This window comes from Leopardus geoffroyi, chromosome C1, assembly GCF_018350155.1.
Source record: "Leopardus geoffroyi isolate Oge1 chromosome C1, O.geoffroyi_Oge1_pat1.0, whole genome shotgun sequence".
Classification (NCBI taxonomy): Eukaryota; Metazoa; Chordata; class Mammalia; order Carnivora; family Felidae; genus Leopardus; species Leopardus geoffroyi.
The window spans coordinates 22,444,513-22,466,049 of record NC_059328.1 but is presented as its reverse complement, the minus strand read 5'-3'; the positions used below and the strand labels follow the sequence as shown (position 1 = coordinate 22,466,049).

The window sequence follows — 21,537 nt, the reverse complement described above, 5'->3', positions numbered from 1 at the left end:
TGCCTGGCTGGCCCACTGCTCTGCGAGGTCATCTGATCTGTGCTGGAGGACTTAGGGGTGTGACAGCCGGGGGTAATGTGGGAGGTGGGGGGCGGGGACGTCGGTGGTCAGAGCTGCAGACAGGGTGTCAAGGGAATTGAGGGCTGACTTTGCTCTGATTTCATCCCCCAGGGGACAGACAGGCCCTACCCCAGCCTGTCTTTCTACAGGGTCTGTCTTTCTACCTTGGACCTGTCGGGACACGGACTGGGATCACGCCGCTTCGAGTGACTCACGTTTCTACGTGTCACCGAGCACCCACCCAGTGGCCCGGGCCCAAGGTCTCCATTATGTCACCCACCACCCTCTCTCGGCACCTTCCCCCCGTCCGCATCTAAGCGACCACCGGGGTGTCTCTGACGGGAAGCTTCTTCACCTCGATGTTCCCACAGCGGTGCAGGGAACCCTCACATCCAGCCTCGACCGACACGAGAGCCTCCTCGCTGGTCCAGGCTCCACCTGCTGCCCAGCCCCCCCCTCCCCCCACCTGCCCCTCACCCCACCCCCTAACCACCTGCTGCCCAGCCCACCCTCCCTACCCCCTGCCCCCCAGTCCACCCTCCACATAGCACCATTATGATTTTTCTAAAATGCACATGCCCACCTCACCATACAAATGACCACCCAGAATGGCACGGCCCGTTTGTCCATCTACCTCCTCGCTCGCCCCGGCAGCCCCAGAAGCCGGCTTCAGACTTGTCCCGGTCAGGGGCTCCAGTGCACCGGCGGGGGTGGAGAACATCAGGCTGTCGGAGGGCAGGGGCACAACGTGTTCCAGAAGTTACACTGTGCATCTGACGCCACTCATCACTCATCAGTGCCTCCATCTGTGCAGCAGTGGCCGGGATCTCCTCTTCCTCACCTTCGGGGAGTGGTTTTGACTCAGTCAGCCGTGGGATCTCCTCTCCTTGGCCACCGATTTGTCCCGGAGTCACTACGCCCCACCCAATGAAGCAGAAGCAAATCCCTCTTAGATGAGTTCTGGGGAAGACTTCTTTTCCTGAATAAAAGGGACAGACTCAGTTGGTAGAAATCCCCTACCTTTTTTGCCCAAACCCCTCGTCCTGCCTGCCGTCCGGACGTGACGTCCGGAGCTGCGGCAACCACTTTGTGACCATGAGGCTACAAATCCAGACCAGAGGCCACATGTGCTGAAGGCAGTAGAGGGGAAGGAAGCTGCGTCCCCTGCACCATCACGGAAAGCTGAACTGGGGCCAGCAGTCACCCACATCTGGACCTTATTTCAGGCGAAAAAAAAATAAGCTGCTGTTTTTTCCAGCTGCTGCTAGCCAGGGTCTCTGTTACTGGCCCAATTGTAACAGATACAGACAGATCTGGACTCGGGTCTCTTCTCTGCCACTGACTAGCCAGGTGACCTGAACAAGACAGCCTGTCCAACCTTTCCAAGGTTCTCGAGGCGCAGTATCGTCGCCTGTTAGAACAGAATTGACAGTCCCTACCTTAAAGTTCTGCTCCGTGAGAGGAGGGACTGAGTCTGTCTTGTTCAGCGAGGGGCCTCATACAATGGGAAAATTTTGCTACATTTATCAAGAGCCTACCCCGGGCCAGGCATCAATCTTAGCAGTTTGTAGCCACTGGCCCCCTCCATTTCTCTCACATTCCTGAAAGATAAATATTAACACGCTTCTTTGTGCCAATGGAAAAACTGGGGCACAGAGAGGTTAAGTCACCTGCCATGGGACACACAGCTGGCAGGTGGAAGAAATGAGATGTGAACCCAGATGGTCGGATCCCAGGGCTCGGCATACAGTAGGTGCTCAGTAAATGCCTCTGTTGAACAGACGTAGGAGCACATCGCGAGAGGCGCGAGAGGCGCGTGGAGGCGAGTTCCTTCCATCGCTGCTGTGGCTTGTGAGGAGCCCCTGTGGAGCCCCTGGATCGAGTGGGCTGTGGCCGGAGCCTCTGAGTCTGTTCCCCGCCTCCCTCCCACACACCCGAAGCTGCATCATCCCCCGGCTTCTGGGGTGTGTCCCTGGGCTCATCTCATAACTCAGACACCTTCTTGGCTCTTTCTGTGATTGAGATAACACGTTTACTCTCAGGTTAACTTTTATTACTTATTGATTTTCTCTGCCCTGTCTCGGCCGTGTCCATTTTTATCTGCTCAAAGTAGTAGGAGCCATTCAGTAGGGGAGTGGAGCGTAAAATATTATGACCACAGACAAGGACCCACAGTAACGGTGCCATTATTTATGAAGAGGGCAGGAGAAAGGGCCCACCCATCACTCTGGCCAGAAGTGCTGGGCTGGGAGAGCCTGAGAAGGAGGCTGTCAGCTGATCTCCCATGGAGGGGGTGAGGGACCAAATGGAAGAAACCACTTGGTGAAGCCCCGGGTCTGGGTCTAGGATGGGAGCGTCATCTCGAATAGCCAGAGGCAGCTGGATGATGGCCCTGAGGGGAACCCCAGGGATGTGTCCAAGGTGGAGGTGAAGGGAAGGTTCCGGATGGAGCCTCAGCTGTGATCAGGCTAGGTGGTTGCTTACAGGGAAGGAAACAGGAGGTGAAGCCAGAGGCCAGGCCCCAGTGCAGGCAAGGACTCCCAACTGAGTGCTCACAGCGGACTGGGGACATGCTGAGTGCCATCTCGTTCACCCACACGCCCAAGCTGAGAAACTTCCCCAGGGCTCAGCCAGGCCCCGTGGAGCTGGGCTGTGAGCCCACAATCTGAGTCCCCATCCCCAACACTCCTCCTGAGGTGGTTGACCTTCGTGGACCCCCACAGGGAGGTCCCGGGAGGTCCATCATGGGGGAGGGAGATCTGTGCTGGCGTGTGGAGACCTGAATCCATCCTTTCTCTTTTTTGTTTGTTTTTTTTTTAGTTTATTTACTTATTTTCAGAAGGAGAGTGAGAGAGAGAGAGAGGGAGAATGAGAAGTGGAGGGGCAGAGAGAGACAGAATCCCGAGCGGGCCTCCTGCTGTCAGTGCGGAGCCCCCGGAGCGGGGCTCAAACCCACAAACCCTGGGATCGTGACCTGAGCGGAGATCAACAGTCGGACCTTAACTGACTGAGCCACCCAGGTGCCCCAGCCCGTCGCTTCTTCATAGGGACCCTGGGAAAGTCTCTCACATTCCCAAGTTGGCTCTCCTCTTTGGTGAGGGAAGACGAATAGTATCTGTCTCTGGGGTTGTTGGGAAGGCGGGTAATGAAGTCTTGCCACAAAGCTCTTCGTAGCACAAACCTGGCACCCAGCAGGGCTCAGTGGGGTGAGCTGTGATGGTGGTGGTGGTGGCAGTGATGGTGACCAGGAGGACAGCGGGGGTTGTGATGGCGGTGACGGCGACGACGACAAGGACAGCGATGCTGATAATACCAACGGCGATGGTGGCCGTGGTGACAATGGAGGGGAGGATGCAGGCAAAAAGTCAGCATCCTGACCCTCTGTCTCTCGTCAGCAACCCCATAGCGCCATGACCCGTCCTCTGGAGCCCTGATCCCAGCTGCAGTCGCCCACGCTTCCGTGTTGTGTCGGGATCACGGCCGTCATGGGCTATCGTTCCCAGGCCTGCGGGGATGGGGGCTGTTTCCTTTGCAGCTTTGCTGACCGCACCCAGCTCGGGGCCTGGCGCATAACAGGTGCACACTAAGCATCTGTCCAATGGCTCGAGGAGGAGGCAGAGAGGCCGGAAGCAGCTCCTCCTGGTCCCCACCCTTGTAGAGCCCCACACTGCCTCCACCTGGCATCCACATTCTTGGGTCTCAGGGGACCCCAAGAGGGCCTGGAAACTCAGGACTCAGGAGTCTCCTTGAAGTTTGCCACTCAAGACCCCCGCCTCTCCGTGCTGGTGGCAACTCCTGTTCCAAGGCGGCCGCGGCCACTGGCGTTGTGGCAATATTGACATTTACCAGTGAAGAGGCATTATCTTTCCTGCTTCTCATAGAGCAAAGTATTGGGGACGAGGTCAGGGGCTCAGACGGGCTTCGGGCCCAAGGGGCCCCCTCCGGGGATGTCCAGCACGAGCTCTCACTGGGTGCCCTCCCGGAGCCCCTCAGAGGCTGGCACACTCTACCACCAATCTGGTGGGTGACGTGAGTCTCTAGAGGGAGGCTACAGGGTGGCAGGGCTGGGAACCCATTCCACTGTGCCCCCCACCCAGACCCCCTCCTCTGCCCTCTCCAGGATGGCTTTGGGTCCCGTATCCCCAGCTACACTCTGTACCGGCCCCCAGTCCAGGCTCGAGCTTTGCACTTGGCGAGTGTCAGGGGCACTCGCGTCACTGGGGGCCCCGGTCGCTCTGCAGGAACCCCCGTCTCCCTGGCCCGCGGTCATTCCCAGGCCCAGGCAGGGAACAGGAGGCACTCTTGCTCTGCGGCACACCGGAGTGACTTAGGAGTTCCCTTACCCCCTCGTAACTGACGGCTCTAAGTTAGGATGAGAGGAAGACGAGGGGTCACGTGTCGCCAGGCTCCTTTCTGAGGGAGAAGTGAAGTCGGCACTAGGGGGACATAGGGCCAACGCACGGGCAGCTGTCTCTCAGTTTATTGATGAGGGAGCTCAAACCCAGAGAGGTGAAGCGACTGCCTGAGCTCGCACAACACCTTGACAGAAGAGCCAGAAACAGAACTCTGCTCTCCCAAATCCGTGCTCTTTCCAGGACACAGCGTTGCCCCCGGTATCCACATTCCGGGCAGGAACACGGAGAGAGGGAGGCCTGCGTGGGGTCCACTCGGTAGGAGCTGGGCAGTGGAAGGGGGCGTGGAAAATACCCAGCCACGTGTACTCCGTGAGGACGGGGCCTGGCCTCCCTGGCGTTCCAGTGTATGTGCAGGGCATGGCGCTCAATAGGCACTCAATAAATGCTCCCAGCAGAAGCCTGGGCCTTCCCCACTGGGCTGCAGGAGGCTGGTGAGGGCCGGGCAGTCACGCCCGCAAAGCCCCTGACCTCACTCCGCTGCCCTCCCCACCCCAGAAGTCTCAGCAAGGACTTGAAAATCCATCCAAGGGCCAGTCAGTTAATATGTGGGTCAAACGCTGTTTATTTCCCTCCCGCTTCTCTGCTCTCCATCCCGGCACGGCTCCCGCTTTCCGGCTGCCTCCGATCTGCAGCCGCCGAGCATCCTCCCCCGGCCTCCCCCAGGACAGAAGGCCCACATCCTCTGGAAAGAGGAGGGACGAGCAAGAGCCCATAACTGGAAAACTCCAGCTGCCTCTGGACTAGGCAGCCGAGGAGGATTAGCCGGCTGGGTTGCAGAGCCACGCGGAGCTGGGGGACAGGCCCTCGCCGGGACTCGTGGATGCTGTGCGTGCCACTCACTCGTGGTGACAGGGGCATCCTGGGTCCTGAGGGGGGGCGCTCACCCACAGACCAGAATCCACGCGTGCTCAGGTCCTCCTCGGGGCTGTGTGGTCACCACCTTCCCGCTGGCCTGGGCTGTTCTCGACCCTGGGGACACAGCTCCTCGTGTGGGAGACACCCCAAGGCGGCTCTTCCGGGCCAGCGCTGTCATGCTCAACCCTCCTGGTGCATGACCTTCCGGACGTGGCTGGCATCACCTCATGGGCCTGGTCCCCTCCCCTCTGACCATGCTGTGTGGCAAGTGCTGAAGGGGACACATCAAAGAGCTCGGCAGACCGCAAGTCAGGGTTGGGGTCTGGGCCTTGAGGCCTGATTCCACCTGGGGCCTCCCTGCCAGGTCCCGCCAGCTGTTCCCAAGAGCAGTCCCCCACCCCCCAGCTGTGAGACCTGAGCTCTGGGCCAGCCCGCAGGGCACGGAGGCGCCCCGCTCATCCCCAGCCTCCCTGGTGCAGACGGGTGGGTGGCCGTCTGCCTGCCCCGGTTCCAGAATAGCCCAGCCTGGCTTGGCGGCTGCAGCCTGACATCGGTGCTCCTCCCAGGTCCCCCCCACCAACTCTGCAGCCCCCGCTCCCCCCCACTCCCAACCCTTCTCTCCCCACCCACCCCCAGCCCTCTCCTCCACACCACCCCCAACCATATCTCCCACACAGCTCCTCTCGAACGGGCACTTGGCAGAAATAATAGAATCGTAAACCCCACATTGAAAGAGATCTCAGGAGATCACTTACATCCCCCAGGCCCTGCCATAACCCAGCTGGAGGCAGCTCAGTGTTTACTCTCCCCACTTTCCACAGACCCCCAACCAGCCCCTCCCTGGGGCAGTGCAGTGTCTATTACACAAGGAGATTCCCCCATCAGGGCTGATTGATGTCACCATGAACCACTCCTTGGCGACCATTGTCTAGAGGGGGAGAAGGACATATGGATGCACCCTAAGCAAGGGGGAGACTGATGCTTTCACAGAGGGACTCTGCCCCGGGATGGGGCTCTGGGAGCAGAGATCAGGGAAGGCTTCCCAGAGCAGGTGACACTTGGTGTGGCCCTTGAACCAAGAGCGTACTTTCCCTGATGGAAACACCGTGGGGCAGGTGGAGGCCACTCTGAGAAGAGGACACAGCAGGTGCATCATTGAAGCTCAGGGTCAAGAGCACAGGTGCCAGAGTCAGCAGTTGAGGTGACATCTGGTGGTCGGTGCTGGGTGACACCTCATCCGTAGACCCTGATGGCCCCGCCCAGAAGGTGCGTGGGGACTGAGGGAGTTAGCCCACCGCGTGCCCTTCCAGGTGCCCGGAGCCAGTGCTCGGCGACGTTAGTGATCCGGGGGACAGAGCCCAGTAGGTGGGTAGGTGGGTAGGATGACGGCAGGTGCAGGGAGGGCGCAGGCTCTGAACCCAGATGCCAGTGGCCCTGACTGGGCTCTAGTCCCCCTCGCGGGGCCCCAGCTTCCCATCTGTAAGTGGGGGACGGGGTGGGGGTCAGGCCCACCTTGCAGCGCTGCCGGAAGCATCGGTGACAAACCGGCAAAACACCGGAGCTCAGGGCAGGCGTCCACGTGACCGTTGTTGGAAGGCCTGGCAGCAGGCAGAGTCCTGGGTGTGAAGAGTCTGGGAATCAGCAACAGGAAAGTGAGAATTGAAATCTCGAGAGTGGACGAGTCCCCTAGGAAAGAGTGTTAGAGGAGAAGAGGTGAGGGGAAGTTTCACCAAAGGGAGCCCTGGAATCCTTGGCTGGATTCTGCCCACGGACTCCTCTGAAGTCAGAAGGAGGAACCGGACTGGGGCTGCAGCAGGAGAGTGAGCAGTTAGACACAGAGAAGAACTTTCTCACCCTGGAGACAGTACATTGGTTAAGAAGGTGGGCGTGACTTACCCTGTGACCTTGGGCAAGTGACTTAGCCTCTCTATGACTCCGTTTTCTTATCAAATGAGAATGCAAGCTGTCCCCATCTCATGGGATTGCCATGAGAGCTAAGTGAGATGATCCTCGTAAAGTGCTGTGCTCAGCACAGAACACTTGGGTAAACCAGTGATGATGGTGATGACGGTGGTGGTGATGATGGTCACTGCCTCATGATCGTCCCGTGGAGGGCAGGATCGAACACATGTGTATACACAGACACAATTGGTTTGGATGTTGAGTCTAATGATGTCACACACACACCCACGGAAAGATTTATTACCCACATAAGGAGGGTTCTGGAGAGAGCGGGGCTTGTACCCAAGCTGTCCATCGTGTAAAGAGAGGAGTGAGTGGCTCTGGTTTTCACTGTGAGTAGGAGTGAGGCCAGGGTGAGAGTTTTCATGCCTGGGACGTGGTTTTCTTGATTTGAACTACTTGCCATGGTCAAAGGAGGCAGCATGGGCCTCCCTACCAGTTTGTCCAGATGAGAGACAAAAAGGAGAAAGAGGAGGCGTGAACCTCAAGCTGTCAGTGGTCCAACATAAAAATTGGAGTCAAACTCTATTATAGTGGACATGATAATAATGATGGATACGAGGGTGGTGATGGTGGAGATGATGATGATGATGGTGGCGATGATGATGGCGAAGACAGATCCTGTATCCAGGATCTCCCTAGCTCCCTCCTGCTTTGGCAAGAGATGCCCTCATGGGCCACCCTCCTATCCATCTCCAGGACCGAAAACCAAACCTTGTCTCCCTCAGTGTATCACCAATGTTTATTTAGCGAACCTCCTTAGCTGAGGACCGTGGGGGGATCAAATTATGACATGCAAAGAGAGAGAACAGATTTGTTCCTCACACTCAGAGATAAAAGGTGGGGAATGGGGAGGCTGAAGTTCAAGAGAGGCTGAGGACAACACGAGCATCAGTCTCCTTGACCCTGAGGGGAGAAAGCACGTGGATGATATGGATAAACTTGAACGGTCACAGGCGACTGAAGGACAGGAGTGTGGAAGAAAGCCCTTGACCTCTTGGAGAATATGTCAAGGAAGTGGCCAGTTTCTCTCAGCTGCCCCAAAGCTTCTGTCCTGTGGATGCTATAAATGGAAACTTCAAGGCCCACGGGGCCCAGATCCTGAGTTTGCACACATGCATTGGCTCCTTCAAGGTGGGAGTTATTTCTGTTTCGGATGAGCAATTTAAGGCTCAGAGGTAGACTGTGGCCTCTCCAAATTTGCCCCAGTCTAACCTGAAGCCACAGCTGTCACTATTCTCTGATGTGCAGTGATGCTCCACAAACAGGGCTGGTTTTATATATTTTTGTCTCATGGAATCTAGTCCCTTCCCTGCAGGAGAACCACTAGTGGAGGGACTGGTGAGAAATTGGGTATGGAGTTCTGTGTTGGGCAGAATTAATTGGAATTTGATTATTGCCACTTTGCTCCTCTGAGCAACCTCAAAACGTGGCATTATACATCAAAGTTTTAAGCTTCTGTGGACCAAAAAACAATTAATAGAGTAAAAAGGTAATCCATGAAATGGGAAAAATATTTGCAAATCATATACCCAGCAAAGGGTTAATATCCAAACCATGTCATCAACAAGACTGTAAAATGGCCAAAGAACTTGAATAGACATTCCTCCAAAAAAGACATACAAATGGCCAATAAGAATTTGAAAAGATCATTGACATGGCTAAAATCGGGGAAATGTAAATTAAAACCACATGTGAGAAACCACCCTCACCAATTAGGATGACTACTATTAAAGGGAGGAGAAGGAGGAGGAGGGGAATGAGAAGAAGGAGGAGGAGGAGGAGGAGGAGGAGGAGAAGATGATGAAGAAGAAGAAGGAGGAGGAGGAGGAGCAGGAGGGGGAGGAGGAGGGGGAGAAGAAGGAGGAGGAGAAGAAAAAGGAGGAGGAGGAGGAGAAGAAGGAGAAGGAGGAGGAGGAGGGGAGGGGTTGGGGAGAAGGAGGAAGAGGAAGGAGGAAGAGAAGGAAAAGGAGGAGGAGGAGGAAGAAGGAGCAGGGGGAGGAAGAGGAGGAGGAGAAGAAGAAAACTAGTCTTGGTGAGGATGCGGAAAAATCGGAATCTTATACGCTGCTACAGAAAACAGTATGATTCCTGCCAAACAGAAAATAGAATAGACCTACAATCCAACAAATCCAAACCCGAGTATTACCCAAAAGAATTGAAGGCAAAGTCTTGAAGAGAGACCTGTGCACCCAGGTTCATACACAACCTTCAAAAGGAAAGAAACTTCGACACCTGCTACAATATGAACGACTCTCAAAGGCGTTACGCTAAGTGAAACAAGCCAGTCCCCAAGGAACAAATACTGTCAGATTCCATTTATACGAGGAACCTAGAAGAGTCCAATTCATAGGGACAGAAGTACAATGGTGGCTGCTAGGGGCTGGGAGTGGGGGGAATGGGGACTTAGTGTTTCATGGGGACAGAATCAGTCTGGCAAGATGAATAGGGTTCTGGAGGCGGATGGTCGTGTCAGTTGCACAACAGCGTCACTCTACTTAATGCCACCGGGCCACACACTTTATAAAGGTTAAGTTGGTAGCTTCTGTGGTATTTGTATTTCACAATTAGTAAATGAAAACACACACACACACACACACACACACACACACAGTAACATGGCAACAGATCCCTGGTCCTAAAGCCTCTAGAACCACAAGACTGTGTGAGTGAGACGGGCCTTGCCAAAGCCTCGGACGCCCCAGCCCTCCTGGGTTGTGCCGCTGATCCTCTACTCGGGTAAGAACACTGAAGCTCAGAGAGGCTGAGTGAGCTCCCTGAGGTTGCACAGCAGGTTAGAAGCAGAATCGGGCTCATTCCTTGCCTGTTTGGATTCTACACCAGTCCCCAGCTACAGTCCCCAGCTGCTTCTAGGACGCATTTACCAGGAGCCACATTAATATTGATATTCGTGACTCCTGAACCAAGACCCAGAGGTCTCCAGGCCAGCTCTGCTGGCTGGGCATTTGAGGCCACCTTCCCATAGGCCTCTGCGCACTCCCAGCACCTTCCCCTCCAGCCAGCCGCTGACAACGTGGGGCCCTCATTTCCCCTCCGTTTCCTGCCCAGACTTTGTTTTACATCCTGGGGCTTCCTCCCCATCTGTCACATGCTACACCTCATTCAAGCACACCGTGGGTCCCCGTAGCTGCCTGTGAGGAGGCAGAGGGCTGTGGGCTCCCAGCCAAGACCCCAAGGCGCGCGCAGCAAGCAAACACTCCGGGAGCGGCCTCCGCTGCCAGGTTCCCTGGAGGGGGCCGCCACCTTGCAAGTGATGCTGCCTCTTTTTGGTGGCTGTCTTCCCATTCCCCAGCCCCTCCTCCCCAGCGCAGGTAACAGCTTCCTCTGTGATGACCTTGACCTCACAAGGAGATCCTTTCCCAGGGTCTTCCTTTATCCACCCCCCCAAAAGGTTGTAAAAGGATGCTGACCTTGGGGTCAAAGATGGAGTCCCCTCTCTGAACCCCAGTCTCCTCCGCTGCAACGCGGGGACCAGACGTGATGACTTCACAGTGCGTTGTGTATCATATTAGAACAGAAACATCAAGGCAAAGCCCCTGACTCCTAGGAAGGACTCAGTAAGCGTTCACGGTAAATGCGCCTCCCCCCCCCCCCCATCGCCCCGGCCAGCCCCCACCCCCCACTTCCATTCCAGGGACTGGAAAGAGTGTGGGTTTTGCCATCAGAAAGGCCCCCGGGGCCTTGCCGCTTTGCTCCACCCCCCTACCCGCTGTGTGAACTCGGACAAGTTGCTTAACGTCTCTGAACTTGTTTCCTCTTCTGTTAACACGAGCGCGCCCTCGCTGAGTTGTTTCAGTGAAGAGTAAATGGCTAGCTGGACCCCCCCCCCTCCCCGCCGACCCCCTCCTCCAACGCCCCAGCTCCCTGCTTGCTCTGCACCCGCCAGCTAGGTCTACGCCAAGTAAAACACCACTTGGATCCCACTTGGCCTTTTCCTTCTGTGTCTCGGCTCCTGGCCACTCGGCGGAGTTCACCGCGGAAATGGCTGTTTTTGCAGCCATGGGTCGTGACGACGTCTGAAAACAGTGATCCGGAGACGAAAAGCAGCAGCTGCGGACCAGGCGCACGTGGGAATGGTGTCTCTCCGGGGGAGCCTCCTGGGATCTCAAGCGGAAAGGGGGTCTTCCCCGTCATTGGGCGCCATGCCCTGAGGTCCCGATGGGGTCCCTGAAGCGGTGACCCGTCGAGGGGTCATCTCCTGGGTACCCCCAGGGACCTGGACTCCAGTTCCTCCTCCTCTCCCTGCTCCCCGCGTGCCCTCACTCAGTCCCCTCCCCTCAGGGGGTGCGGCTCCCCTCCTTTCAAATATGTGACACTAACCAGCCTCCTTCCCAGGTGGTGGGGTGAGACCCAGACGGCCCAGCCCAAAGTCGATGCCCGGGCCTGGCACCCCACAGAGTATGGATACACAGTGTTGTTGTTTAAACCCAGCAATCCCCCCCCCCCCCATGATATATACGGTGATCATGGGTCATCCCTTATACCCGCTGAGCCTCTGTTTCACAATCTGTAAAACGGGGATGAAAATCTGAGCCCTCAAGACAATGGGACCTAATACTCCTTGTCCAAGGCCTAGCACACAGTAGGTGCTCAATCTACGTGCCGTCTGCCTCCTCCTCCTCCTCCTCCTCCTCCTCCTCTTCCTCCTCTTCCTCCAGAGGCAGCCTACTGGATCCCTGGACACCTTTGGCTTGGAGAAAGTTCCAGAATTTTTCTTCATTGGTTCTTGGCCTCCGAAGTAGAAAGGAGACCAGGCAAGGATCACTGAGTCACAGAAGCCTGGGGGAGATGGCTTTCCCGGCGGAGGGAGTGATCGCTTGGGTCAATGTCAAGGAGAAGCCCAAGGCCACAAGGACAGAGCAGTGTGCACAAGATACAGGGATGTGCAGGTTATTATAATGTTGACCGAGACCGACCAGGCGGCGGTGGGCAAGAAATGATGGAAGGGGGAGGAGCAGCCTCCCGTGCAGACAATTCATTCAAGGAGAAGGGGAATAGAAAGCCAGAGAAAGCTGGAGGTGACGTGGGCCTTCCTGTTCCCTTTTGAATTAAATATGGGAGATGCTTCCTCACTGTGTTCGCCTCGTGGAGACGACATGGGACTGGGGAAAGGGGGGCTTGCAGGGGTGTAGGTGGCATCCAGAGTGGAAGCAGGGGCCTCTGAAAGAGCAGAAATCTGTCCTCCGGGGCATCTGAGGGCTGATGAGACCCGAGTGGGCATCACCCAGAGGCCAGCGGGGGCTCGCTGCTCACGGGGGGGGGTTGGGGGGCGGAGACTGGGGGTAACTGGCTCAGGCCCAGCCAGCCCAGTCCAGGGAGCCAACCGCCTTTGACACTGTCCCACCCCAGGTCTGGATCTAGGACTGTCCACCTGCCTGGGCCTTTCTCCCCAGACCACGCCCAGTGCAAAGCTTAGCCCTTTCTCTCCTCCCCAACACCACCCCCCCACCCCACCACCACCACCTAGCATTTTGAATTTATTGGTGTTGGAGATCTGTGGGGTCGGAGGGAGAGATACTGACTCTCCAGCTCACCAGCTTTGTTCTCTCTGCTGCTCCCCCACTTCCCAGGAGGGAGCTGATCCTGTTTCGTGCAGAGCGTGCCTGCATCCTTCCGGACACCTTCCTACCAGCTCGTTCTGTGCCCTCGGAGTGTCAGCTTTCCGTCCCCGAGGACGTCTTCCAGACAAATGCTTCCCTCTCCCAAAGAATCGTCATGATCGAAATGTCTTCCTCGTGTTCAAGAGGGATTATCATCACTATGTGACACGGGGGGGGGGGGGGTGGAAATAGAGGCTCAGAGAGGTTAAGTGACTTGGCTGCTGGCACACAGCCAGGGAGAGATCTGGCAGCGGAAGCTCCATCTGGGGTGTGGCAGCCCCGGATCCGCCCCCGGTTCAGCCACAGGACAGCTACTCCAGGGCCCCTCCATCACAGGCCATCTGAGGACTAAATGAGGTGACACATCTCTGGGGCTAGAAGAGCCCAGGCACGTAGTAGATGGCCAAGTACAGCTACCGTTGTTCCCAGTGATGCGCTGGGCACACCTGCAGGGCGCCCCTGCCCCAGGGGCCTGCACCCGGTCTCTCCTCTCCCCATTCCACGTCTGTTCCTTCTCTCCTTCCAAAATCACTCAGAAGTTTCCTCCACGAGGCTGTCCTCCCTGATCCACCCCCTCCCCCCACCGTGAATCTTGCCAGGGCATCGTAGGGGGGTGAGGGAAGAAGGAGATCTTGAATGAGTCTGGGCTCAAACCTCTCTTTTTTTCATCAGCGCCGGCAGGGGCGGGGGGAGGCGGCCTTTGGAGGGTCCCTCGCCAAGTCTCTGTGGCCTCGTCTCCTGCAATGGGGGGGTCTCTCTGCAGTTTCCAGGCTTGTGACAGAGATCAAACAGCAGGTGTGAAGAAGCTGCACATGGAGGCTGGCTTGTCATTTCCACCTGTCTTCCTTTGCTCTGTGTCCCCTCGGCAACCTGAATCTGATTTATGTTTTCCTTCCACGTTTCGTGATCTCCTTCCATGCAGAAAGAACCGATCGGACGGCCTGGAGCAATGGGGTGAGCCCACCACGTGTCAGTGTCCGGGCCGGCCTGGGGGACGGGACACAGACCCCAGTCGCCCCTGAGAGTCAGAGGGGCAAAGGAAACACCTGCTATGGCCCCCCGGGGAGGGGGGGGGGCGGATAGGCCAGAGCCGGAAAGGACTCGAACCTCAGCCGTTTGGTACCAGTGTTCTGTGCGCCGATAGGGAGACCCAGGCACAGTTGGGGGATGATGGAATTTTAAGCATCAAGGCAGCCGATGGGGCAACTGTTTCCTGGCACTGTCTCAGCCCCATCCACCAGGTCCATCAAAGTTACCCAAAGATCCAATATATTTTTAGTTAAGATTCTGAGCGAGGGAGGGAAGCAGGGCCTTTGTGTACACAAAGGCACATTATTAATATTTACTCAGGGGCTTCTCCAAGGACCCCAAATAGCAAATCATGGCCAGAGAAGGGAATGGAAGATGAGCGTTGCCAGGTTGCTGGCTGCCTACAGATGGAGTGAAGGGGTCTGCTGAACATTCTGCAGGCGCGGCACCCGGCAGGGTCAGGGCTACCAGGGGCCTCACAGCTCTTTCTGTCCACCCCCTTGGAGGGCAGGGGACTTACCACGGTGACCTAGCAAGGTCCAGACAGAGGCAGAAACAGAATCTGGGAACACAGAGCGATGGAAGGAGCAGGGTCTCCATCTGCACGATGAACCGACTCCTGCCCAGGCAGGTCTGCGGGCAGCGGTCAAAGGACCACCCACCGCATCCCGCCAAGAGCAGGTGCCCCACAAAGAGCATCAACGGTGAGCCCCGATGAGGACTGGATGTCAACGCCAGTGCCTGCCGTTGCCCCCCCCATCCCCCATTGCCCAGGGTGCTTTGCAATGTCCTCAGGCATCCCTTTCAGTGGGGGAGGTCTGCGTCCCCAGGCTGAGCTCCGGAAGACCAGGTAGAGAAAGTGTCAGTTACCAGGCACAGGAAATGGCCCCTCCTCAACTCCATTCTTAGCCTCCCTGCCCTGGAGCCAGACAGCAGCACTCTGGACCCCGCTTCTCCCCCCGCAGAAGCCCTGCCCCCGGCCCCTTCCCAGGCTCGGCAACCGCTTCTGCGGCCCTATATCTATGTCACTGCCAGGAGAAATGAGGTCCAGATGTCATTTTCTAAATGGCAGGCACCTGCTGACAGCTTCTGTCTCTTGGCGGCTATAATTGCAGCGCCCTCTCTCCCCTTTATGCCCCGTTCTGCGCAAACTCCCTTCTGTCTCTGCCAGGGATTTTATTAAATAGTTTATTACATTTCTCTGCCTTTGCTGGCAAACTGTCTCTTTTAGGGATCTAAAAAAAAAAAAAAAAAAAAAAAAGCTAAGACCCAAACAGGTAAGGTGAACTTCTCGAAGGCCACAGAGCTAGCTGGTAAAGGATGGGTCTGGGAGCTTGGGAGTGTGTAGCTCCAGTGTGGCCGGGACAGATACGTATGACTGAAAGCAGAGGGTCAGAACAGGGATCGAGGCCAGTGTAGGAGCAGAAAGGAGGCTCAGAGGTCGGTGGGGACATCGGGGTCACGAGGCTGACTCCTTCATTCAACGAATGCTGATCGAACACATAGCACCTATAAGAGGCGCTGGGGATACAACTATGACTCACAGTCCCTGCCCTCCAGGAACCCATGGTCCAATGGGACTAGAGAGAGAGGTAGATACCCATTTTGCGGGGCCATGATGGGTAAAGTAGAGGACCCTGTGGACACTCACAGAAGAGACACTTAATCTGGGCTTGGCAGTCCAGGAAGGCTTCCTGGAGGAAGTGGTGCCTCACGGAAGACCTGAAATAAGCAGGACATAGGTGTGACACCTTGCCTCTTCGGAGAGAAGAGCTCTGTTGGTAATTAGAGGTGTCATGGGAGACTAAGACCAGGCTGGTTTCCATACCAGCCTCGACCCAGAGCAGCCGGCTCGCCAAGAGCTGAATTTGAGCTGCGTTGCTGGCTTCCATGTTGCTCTATGAGGACAGTCAGCAAAATGCTGAAGACTTAGGCCCCTCTTCTCATAAAAAGTGTGTGTGTGTGTGTGTGTGTGTGTGTGTGTGTGTGTGTTTACGTTTATAGCTCTACACACACGAACAGTTGGAGACGGAAATGTATTTGAGGGCTGCTTAACTGAGGCTGCGTAAGGTAATGGGCCATAGGTGGTGCTGTGAGTAGACAGGAAACTGTCATGGGAGACAGACAGGGATAGGGCAGAGCCTGGGTTCTCGGGTCCCTCCTGGAGCCCCCTGCTCTCCCTGCAACGAAACTCTCCTTTCCCTGCAACTAACCAGATTCTGCTCCCCTCCTGATTCCAGCCATGAAGAGGGGCTTCCAGATGGTCAGGGGTCCAGAGCCAGGCAGCACCCAGGGCCCGAGGGTCCCTGCACACCCGGCCCGGTGTCCTCAGTGCCTCTCTCTCTCAATCCTGCTCTTCCCCTCCCCCCAGCTCCCTCTCTTCTTTGCTCCTCCCTCCCAGCCCCCCCATCGGATCATTCACGCATCCCACCTTCTGTTGCCCACCTCTGCCCCTGGGCTGAACACCTTCAGGGACACCGAAGGGAATGAGGCATGTCCCTGCCCTCAGGGAGCCCCCAGTCTGGCTGGGGACACACAGGAATCCATCACAACCCAGAGTGGTCAGTGCCGGGACAGGGCAGATGCAGGAGGGCCAGGGAGCCTGGGGAGGGGGGAGGGAACCCAGCCCTGGACAGGGGTGTCAGGGAGGACCTCTGGGAGGAGGGGATCATGCTGAGGCCTGAGGGAGAAGCAGGGAGCCAGGGGGAGGGGTCCATGGGGAGAGGTCAGTATAGGCAGAGGCAACCTGCCACCTGCGAAGGTCTGGCAGAGAGGGAGAGCTCCCCCCCCCGCCCCCCCCTCCCCAGCAGCGGGCAGCTCTGCAGGGCGGGGGCCTGGGGTGTGGGGGTGCAGGTAGGGGGACGGAGAGGTGGAGGAAAAGGAGGCTGGGGGTGCACTGCGGTCGGATCACGGAGGACTGGTGAGCTGGCTGTGAGGTTCGGGCTTCATCCTGAGGGCCCTGGGAGCCTTGGAGGGTCGGAGGGAAGTTAAGGGACAAAGCGCCCGCCCTGTAGACATGGGGGTGGGGAGCTCCAGGAGGACCCGGTTCCTCAAGCCCCTGAACAGGAAGAAGCCCCGGCCTCCCTCCCCTCCCCTCTCCTCCCTAGCATTTTCTCTCCTTCCCTCCTCTGTTCCCCCAGCTTCTCCCTCCCTCCTCTCCTCCATTCTTTAGGCACCCCCTCCCCACCCCCTGCCCCGCCCCTCCGCTCCTTCCAGACCCCTCCCCAGCCCCAGGCTCCAGCGGCCCCGGGGCTGAGTGGCCCTTGTGACAGCCTGCAGCGCCACCTCGGGGCCGGAGCCCGCAGCGCCGCGGGGTCGCCACACCCGGAGGAAGGCACGGGTCGCCTCCTCCGCCCCAGGGAGCGGGTGCGGCCAGCCCGCCGGGCCCAGGGCCCTTCCTCCGCCCGCAACCCAGGCTCCGCGGCTCTGGGGTGATGCTGGCGTGGACAGCAGTCCCGTCTCCGTCCCCCCTGACGACCCTCATGACCAGCTCAGCTCCTCTCACCGAAGACCAGGCGCCAGAACTGAAGACAGTCCCTGCCCTTTCACCCGCCCGCGTGGGGCCGCCAGCCTGGGGACGCCAGGCCTCCTTGCGCTCCTGGGAGGTGGGCCCAGCAGGGGCCGGCGCACCCATACTGCAGATGGGGAGACCGAGGCTCCGACACGGGCAGTCGGGGCGGATGGCTCGGGACCTAGAACCCGGCACCGTGCCCTGTTCAGTAATCACACGGGATCACCCACGCTGTGCCAGGTGGAGCTCTGGGACCAGGGACACAGAGAAGAAAAGGCAGTGGAGGAAGTCCCTGCCCCGGGGTGGGGGAGGGGGGAGGGTATGTAAGTGCAGGTTCTAGTGATTGGGGATTTGACCTGAACGTATCAGAGAAGGTGCTGGCAACCCAGGGGGCTTCTGGGAGGGGTGGGGGAGGCAGGTCTGAACTGGCTTCCGAGGGGAGATGGCGTCTGGGCTGTCTCCTCCAGGCAGAGTGAGAGTTTGCCGGGGGAAGATGATGGAAGGGCTTTCCAGGCTGGGGGAACAGCCTGCCGGAAGGCAAAGAGGCCAGAAAAAGCAGGAGGGGAGGGGGGGTCCTCTGTGACTGCAGTGATGGCTGGAAAGAGGTGCCAGACCAGGAAGAGGTTTGGGCCTCTTTCTGTAGGCATTAGGGAGACAAGGTATAATAGCAGTCGTGATCGCAGTGCATATTAATAGCCCCAGCTAACACTTACTGAGGGCTTCCTGTTTGCCAGGCATGCTCTGAACACTTTAGACATTTCTTTCTTTCGCTCCTCTTAGAAGGATTATTGCCACCTCGATTTTATAGAGAGGAGAAGACACAGAAAGGTTAAGTCACTGCGCCTGGTCATTCCGCTAGTGGGTGGGAGATTCGACCCCAGCATCCATTCGACTCCAGAGCCTGTGCCCTCAATGAGGACAAAGGTGGGGGGCGGGGGGGGGGGGGAAGGGGAGTGCAGGGCTGGGGAGGGAGCAGATCCCAGAGCTCTCTAGGCGATAGGGTGGCTGGGGCCACTGATTTCCTGGAGGGGGAAGGCTGGAGGAGGCAGGATGACTCTGTCTTAGTCTGATGGTGCCATTCAGATTTCACTCATGCCGAGAATAAATTCTGCCCTCAGGTCTGCCTGGCCTTGGCCTCCGCCCTCAGGGAGCTGACATTTCAGGAGGCGAAGAGAAATAAACATAAACACAAGACTGAGCAAGACAGTCTCAGACAGTGATACTGACTTGGGGGAAAACTGGACCGAGAGAGGGGGCGGGGGCGGAGGATCCCTTACTTAGGGCCAACCTCCAGGGACACACCTTGTGGCCCTTCCCCTCCAAGAGCCCTCCCCCATGCCCCCGGGGCCCTGTGAAGGCTGCAAGAGGGAGGGGTCCCTGATGGCCCAGGTCTAGGAAAATGCCCCTGGAGACCCCTCTGTGCTTTCCGGGTCAGCCCCTTACTTCCTCCCGCATTGGCTTCCAACCGTCTCCGTTGGGAACACCTCAGCTTAATGGGCCTAAAACAGCAAAGTTTTTGGCTTCCCCTGCCTGCCTCCAGGGCCAAGGTCAAGGAGGGACATGTTAGACCTTCGGGAACAGAGCGATGACCTCTCTTTTCCAGAAGAAGTGAGGGAAAAAGTTCCCTACCACACGCTGTTTGGTTTTGAATAACCACCCCCCACCCCGTGTTTCCTATAAAATATTAGACACAGAGAATCTTAGAGCAACAGAGTCTTAGATCCTTCGACTTTAGCATCACATTAGAGACTCTGTGAGAAATGGAACCCCTTGGGTTTCTGGCGTCATTCAATTTTGGATTTGTAGGATGAAAACACGAGATCAGAAGCGTAGGGTTTGGGGGTTCGGATTTGCAGGGAGCTTCGATGTCCCCTCATGGTTCCATCCACCCCTCACTAGCTGCTGTCTTTGGGCATTCACTTAACGTCTCTGTGCCTCAGTTTCCTTTCTTTTTGTTCAAAGCGGACGGAAATAGTTGGCACCCAGAAGGGCTCCTGCGCCAGTTCAATGAGCGGCTGCTACAGAAAGCTTGGCCCAGTGCCAAGCTGGGTAAACTGTGAGCTCTACTAATACTCTTCGAGCTAATGCAGTTCACCTCCCCTGTAATGCAGGGGTGGGTCAGACAGCTGCTGGTGCCTCTGCCCAGCCGGCCGCTGTGTAGAAGGCCATCCAGCCTAGACTAGATTCCCTCCTGAGGTGAAGTACCCACCTCCACAAGACGCAACCTTTGTCCTGCAGCGAGGGAACGGGTCCGAGCCCGTGGTTCTTCCGCCCTGAGTGTCCCAATCCTGTTCTCCGGTGCTGGAGACCCCCCTCCTCCATGCGTACAAAGCCAAGGGTAGGGCGGGGGGTGGGGGGTGGGGGGAGGAGCTAGGCCCACCCAGCACCTTCCCCAGGATGGCTTGGCTGGCGAGGTGGTACAATTTGTCCAGAGCCCTTCCCAACCCAGCTCCCCTTTTCTTCCTTTCTCAGCACCCCCCTTCAATTGCCGGGTTTCCTGGGTGCTCATCTGTCCCGCCTTGACAGGGAGAAAAGCCTCCATTCGTTCTCCCGAGGTCAGAGAAAACGTGTGCTTTATAAAGGACACCTAGATTAGTAACATTGAAGGGAAAGCCACAACTTGGAGAGGGTGGGTCCAAGCATCCCCTAGGGGGCTCTGGGACCAAAATGGGTGGGATCGGGAGGGAGCTTAGAGCACCAGCTACCCTGATCCAGGGGCTGGAGGCTTCTCCGGGCGCCCTGCCTTCCTCCCTGCCGCCCGCCGAGTGCAGGACCACAGCCCGGATCACCTACCCATCTGCAGTCCCGGTGGCCTGCCGGTCCTCTGTCCCACGGCATTCATTGGTTTTCCGGCACCGGTAAATCCCCGGCTTCGCCTCTAGGGGAGGAGCTGCGGGTCGGGGAGCTGGGTGCTTGCTGGCAAGGCGCCCATCACCAGCCTGAGGGCTTTTTCTGGCTGGGCAGGAGAATGCGTGTAACTCCCAAATTAGGCTTTCAACGGCTGTCTTTCCCTAAAGGAGACACGTGGGCTCCTTTAGTGTTTCAGCTAAAACACTGAGAGGGAGCAAGAGAAGTAGAAACTGGCTTATTTCTAGAAATTCAGTGAAAACAGTCTGGACTGGTTTTGTGTTTTACATTTTTTATCTCCCCCCACCCCCACCCCCCCCCCTCCCCGGCCTCCCCCTCCCCCGCCCCACCCCACTCCACCTTGGCCTCTGATGCCAAAGCCACACGAGCAGACGTGGCTTCACAGGACCAGACATTCAGAGTCAGGCCGAGTCGAGTGGTCCGCGGGGAGAGCCGGTGGGCTTGGGGCCACCTGGCTCAGCTCTGTGATGAGGGTGGAGCCGGGCCTTGGTGATGGGGAAGAAGGTTCCAGAATGGGGAGAGGCTCAAGAAAGGAAAGAACACCTGTGCTCCCACCCGCCCCCAGCCATCCCCACCCCACTTTCTGCTGCAGGCGCAGTGAGGGGCCCAGGATCCTCAGGAAAACCAGGCCCCGCCAGGCGCTGCTCCTTTGCACATGCTGATCCCCCTGCCGGGAGTGCCCTGCTCTCTGCTGGAGAAGCCCCCGCAGCCTTCCAGCCACGCGCCCTCCTCGGCAAAGTCTCTGTCCTCCCCACCCGCCCCCAGCCATCATGCCCTTACGACCTTTCCAGCCGCAGACCTTCTTACCTTTGGAGGATCCGTCTTCTTTGAGATCACACAGGTTAGATCAGATCCCACATCGAATCAATGTATGTGTAACACGTGAAGCCAAGTAGAGCAGAAAGTGACTCTTTGACACGTATCGATTTCTTTTTGCTTTTTAAGGGTATTTATTTGGAGGGAGAGAGAGGGTGCGCATGCGAAGGAGGGAAGAGAGAGGGAGAGAGAGAATCCCACGCAGGCTCTGCCCTGTCAGCACGGAGCCTGACCCGGGGCTTGATCCCACGAACCAGGAGACCACGACCTGAGCCGACATCCAGAGTCGGACGCTCAACCGACTGAGCCACCCAGACTCCCCAGTACGTATCCATTTCAGCGGCGCAATTTCCTGTTCGTATTTTAACCGCATGACGCTCTCCGGACCTTAAACCTCCTC

The 21,537-nt window shown here is 57.5% G+C and overlaps 1 protein-coding gene across 2 annotated transcripts; it reads right to left on the bottom strand.

Moving 5' to 3' along the window:
* Window positions 1–644: 644 nt before the first annotated feature.
* LOC123597493 lies at window positions 645–20,585 on the bottom strand. Of its 2 annotated transcripts, XM_045476412.1 has the most exons (4): window positions 20,247–20,585; window positions 6,843–7,016; window positions 902–1,039; window positions 645–785 (listed from the first exon to the last, which is right to left on the bottom strand). In XM_045476412.1, exons 1-4 carry the CDS (start codon window positions 20,293–20,295, stop codon window positions 781–783), a joined length of 366 nt encoding a protein of 121 aa, XP_045332368.1. In that variant the 5' UTR covers window positions 20,296–20,585; the 3' UTR covers window positions 645–780. The 2 variants fall into 2 exon arrangements, with proteins under 2 accessions (XP_045332368.1, XP_045332367.1); XM_045476411.1 differs by having other exon boundaries at window positions 645–1,039.
* Between the last annotated feature and the right edge of the window lie 952 nt (window positions 20,586–21,537).

Coding starts and splice junctions, on each gene's coding strand:
- LOC123597493 (XM_045476411.1), bottom strand. CDS start 20,295: ATGAATGCCGTGGGACAGAGGACCGGCAGGCCACCGGGACTGCAGATG. Junction 7,017..20,246: donor GCCACCGGGACTGCAGATGG/GTAGGTGATCCG, acceptor ACTCTTTCCTAG/GGGACTCGTCCACTCTCGAG. Junction 1,040..6,842: donor GCTTCCGGCAGCGCTGCAAG/GTGGGCCTGACC, acceptor CCTTTTATTCAG/GAAAAGAAGTCTTCCCCAGA.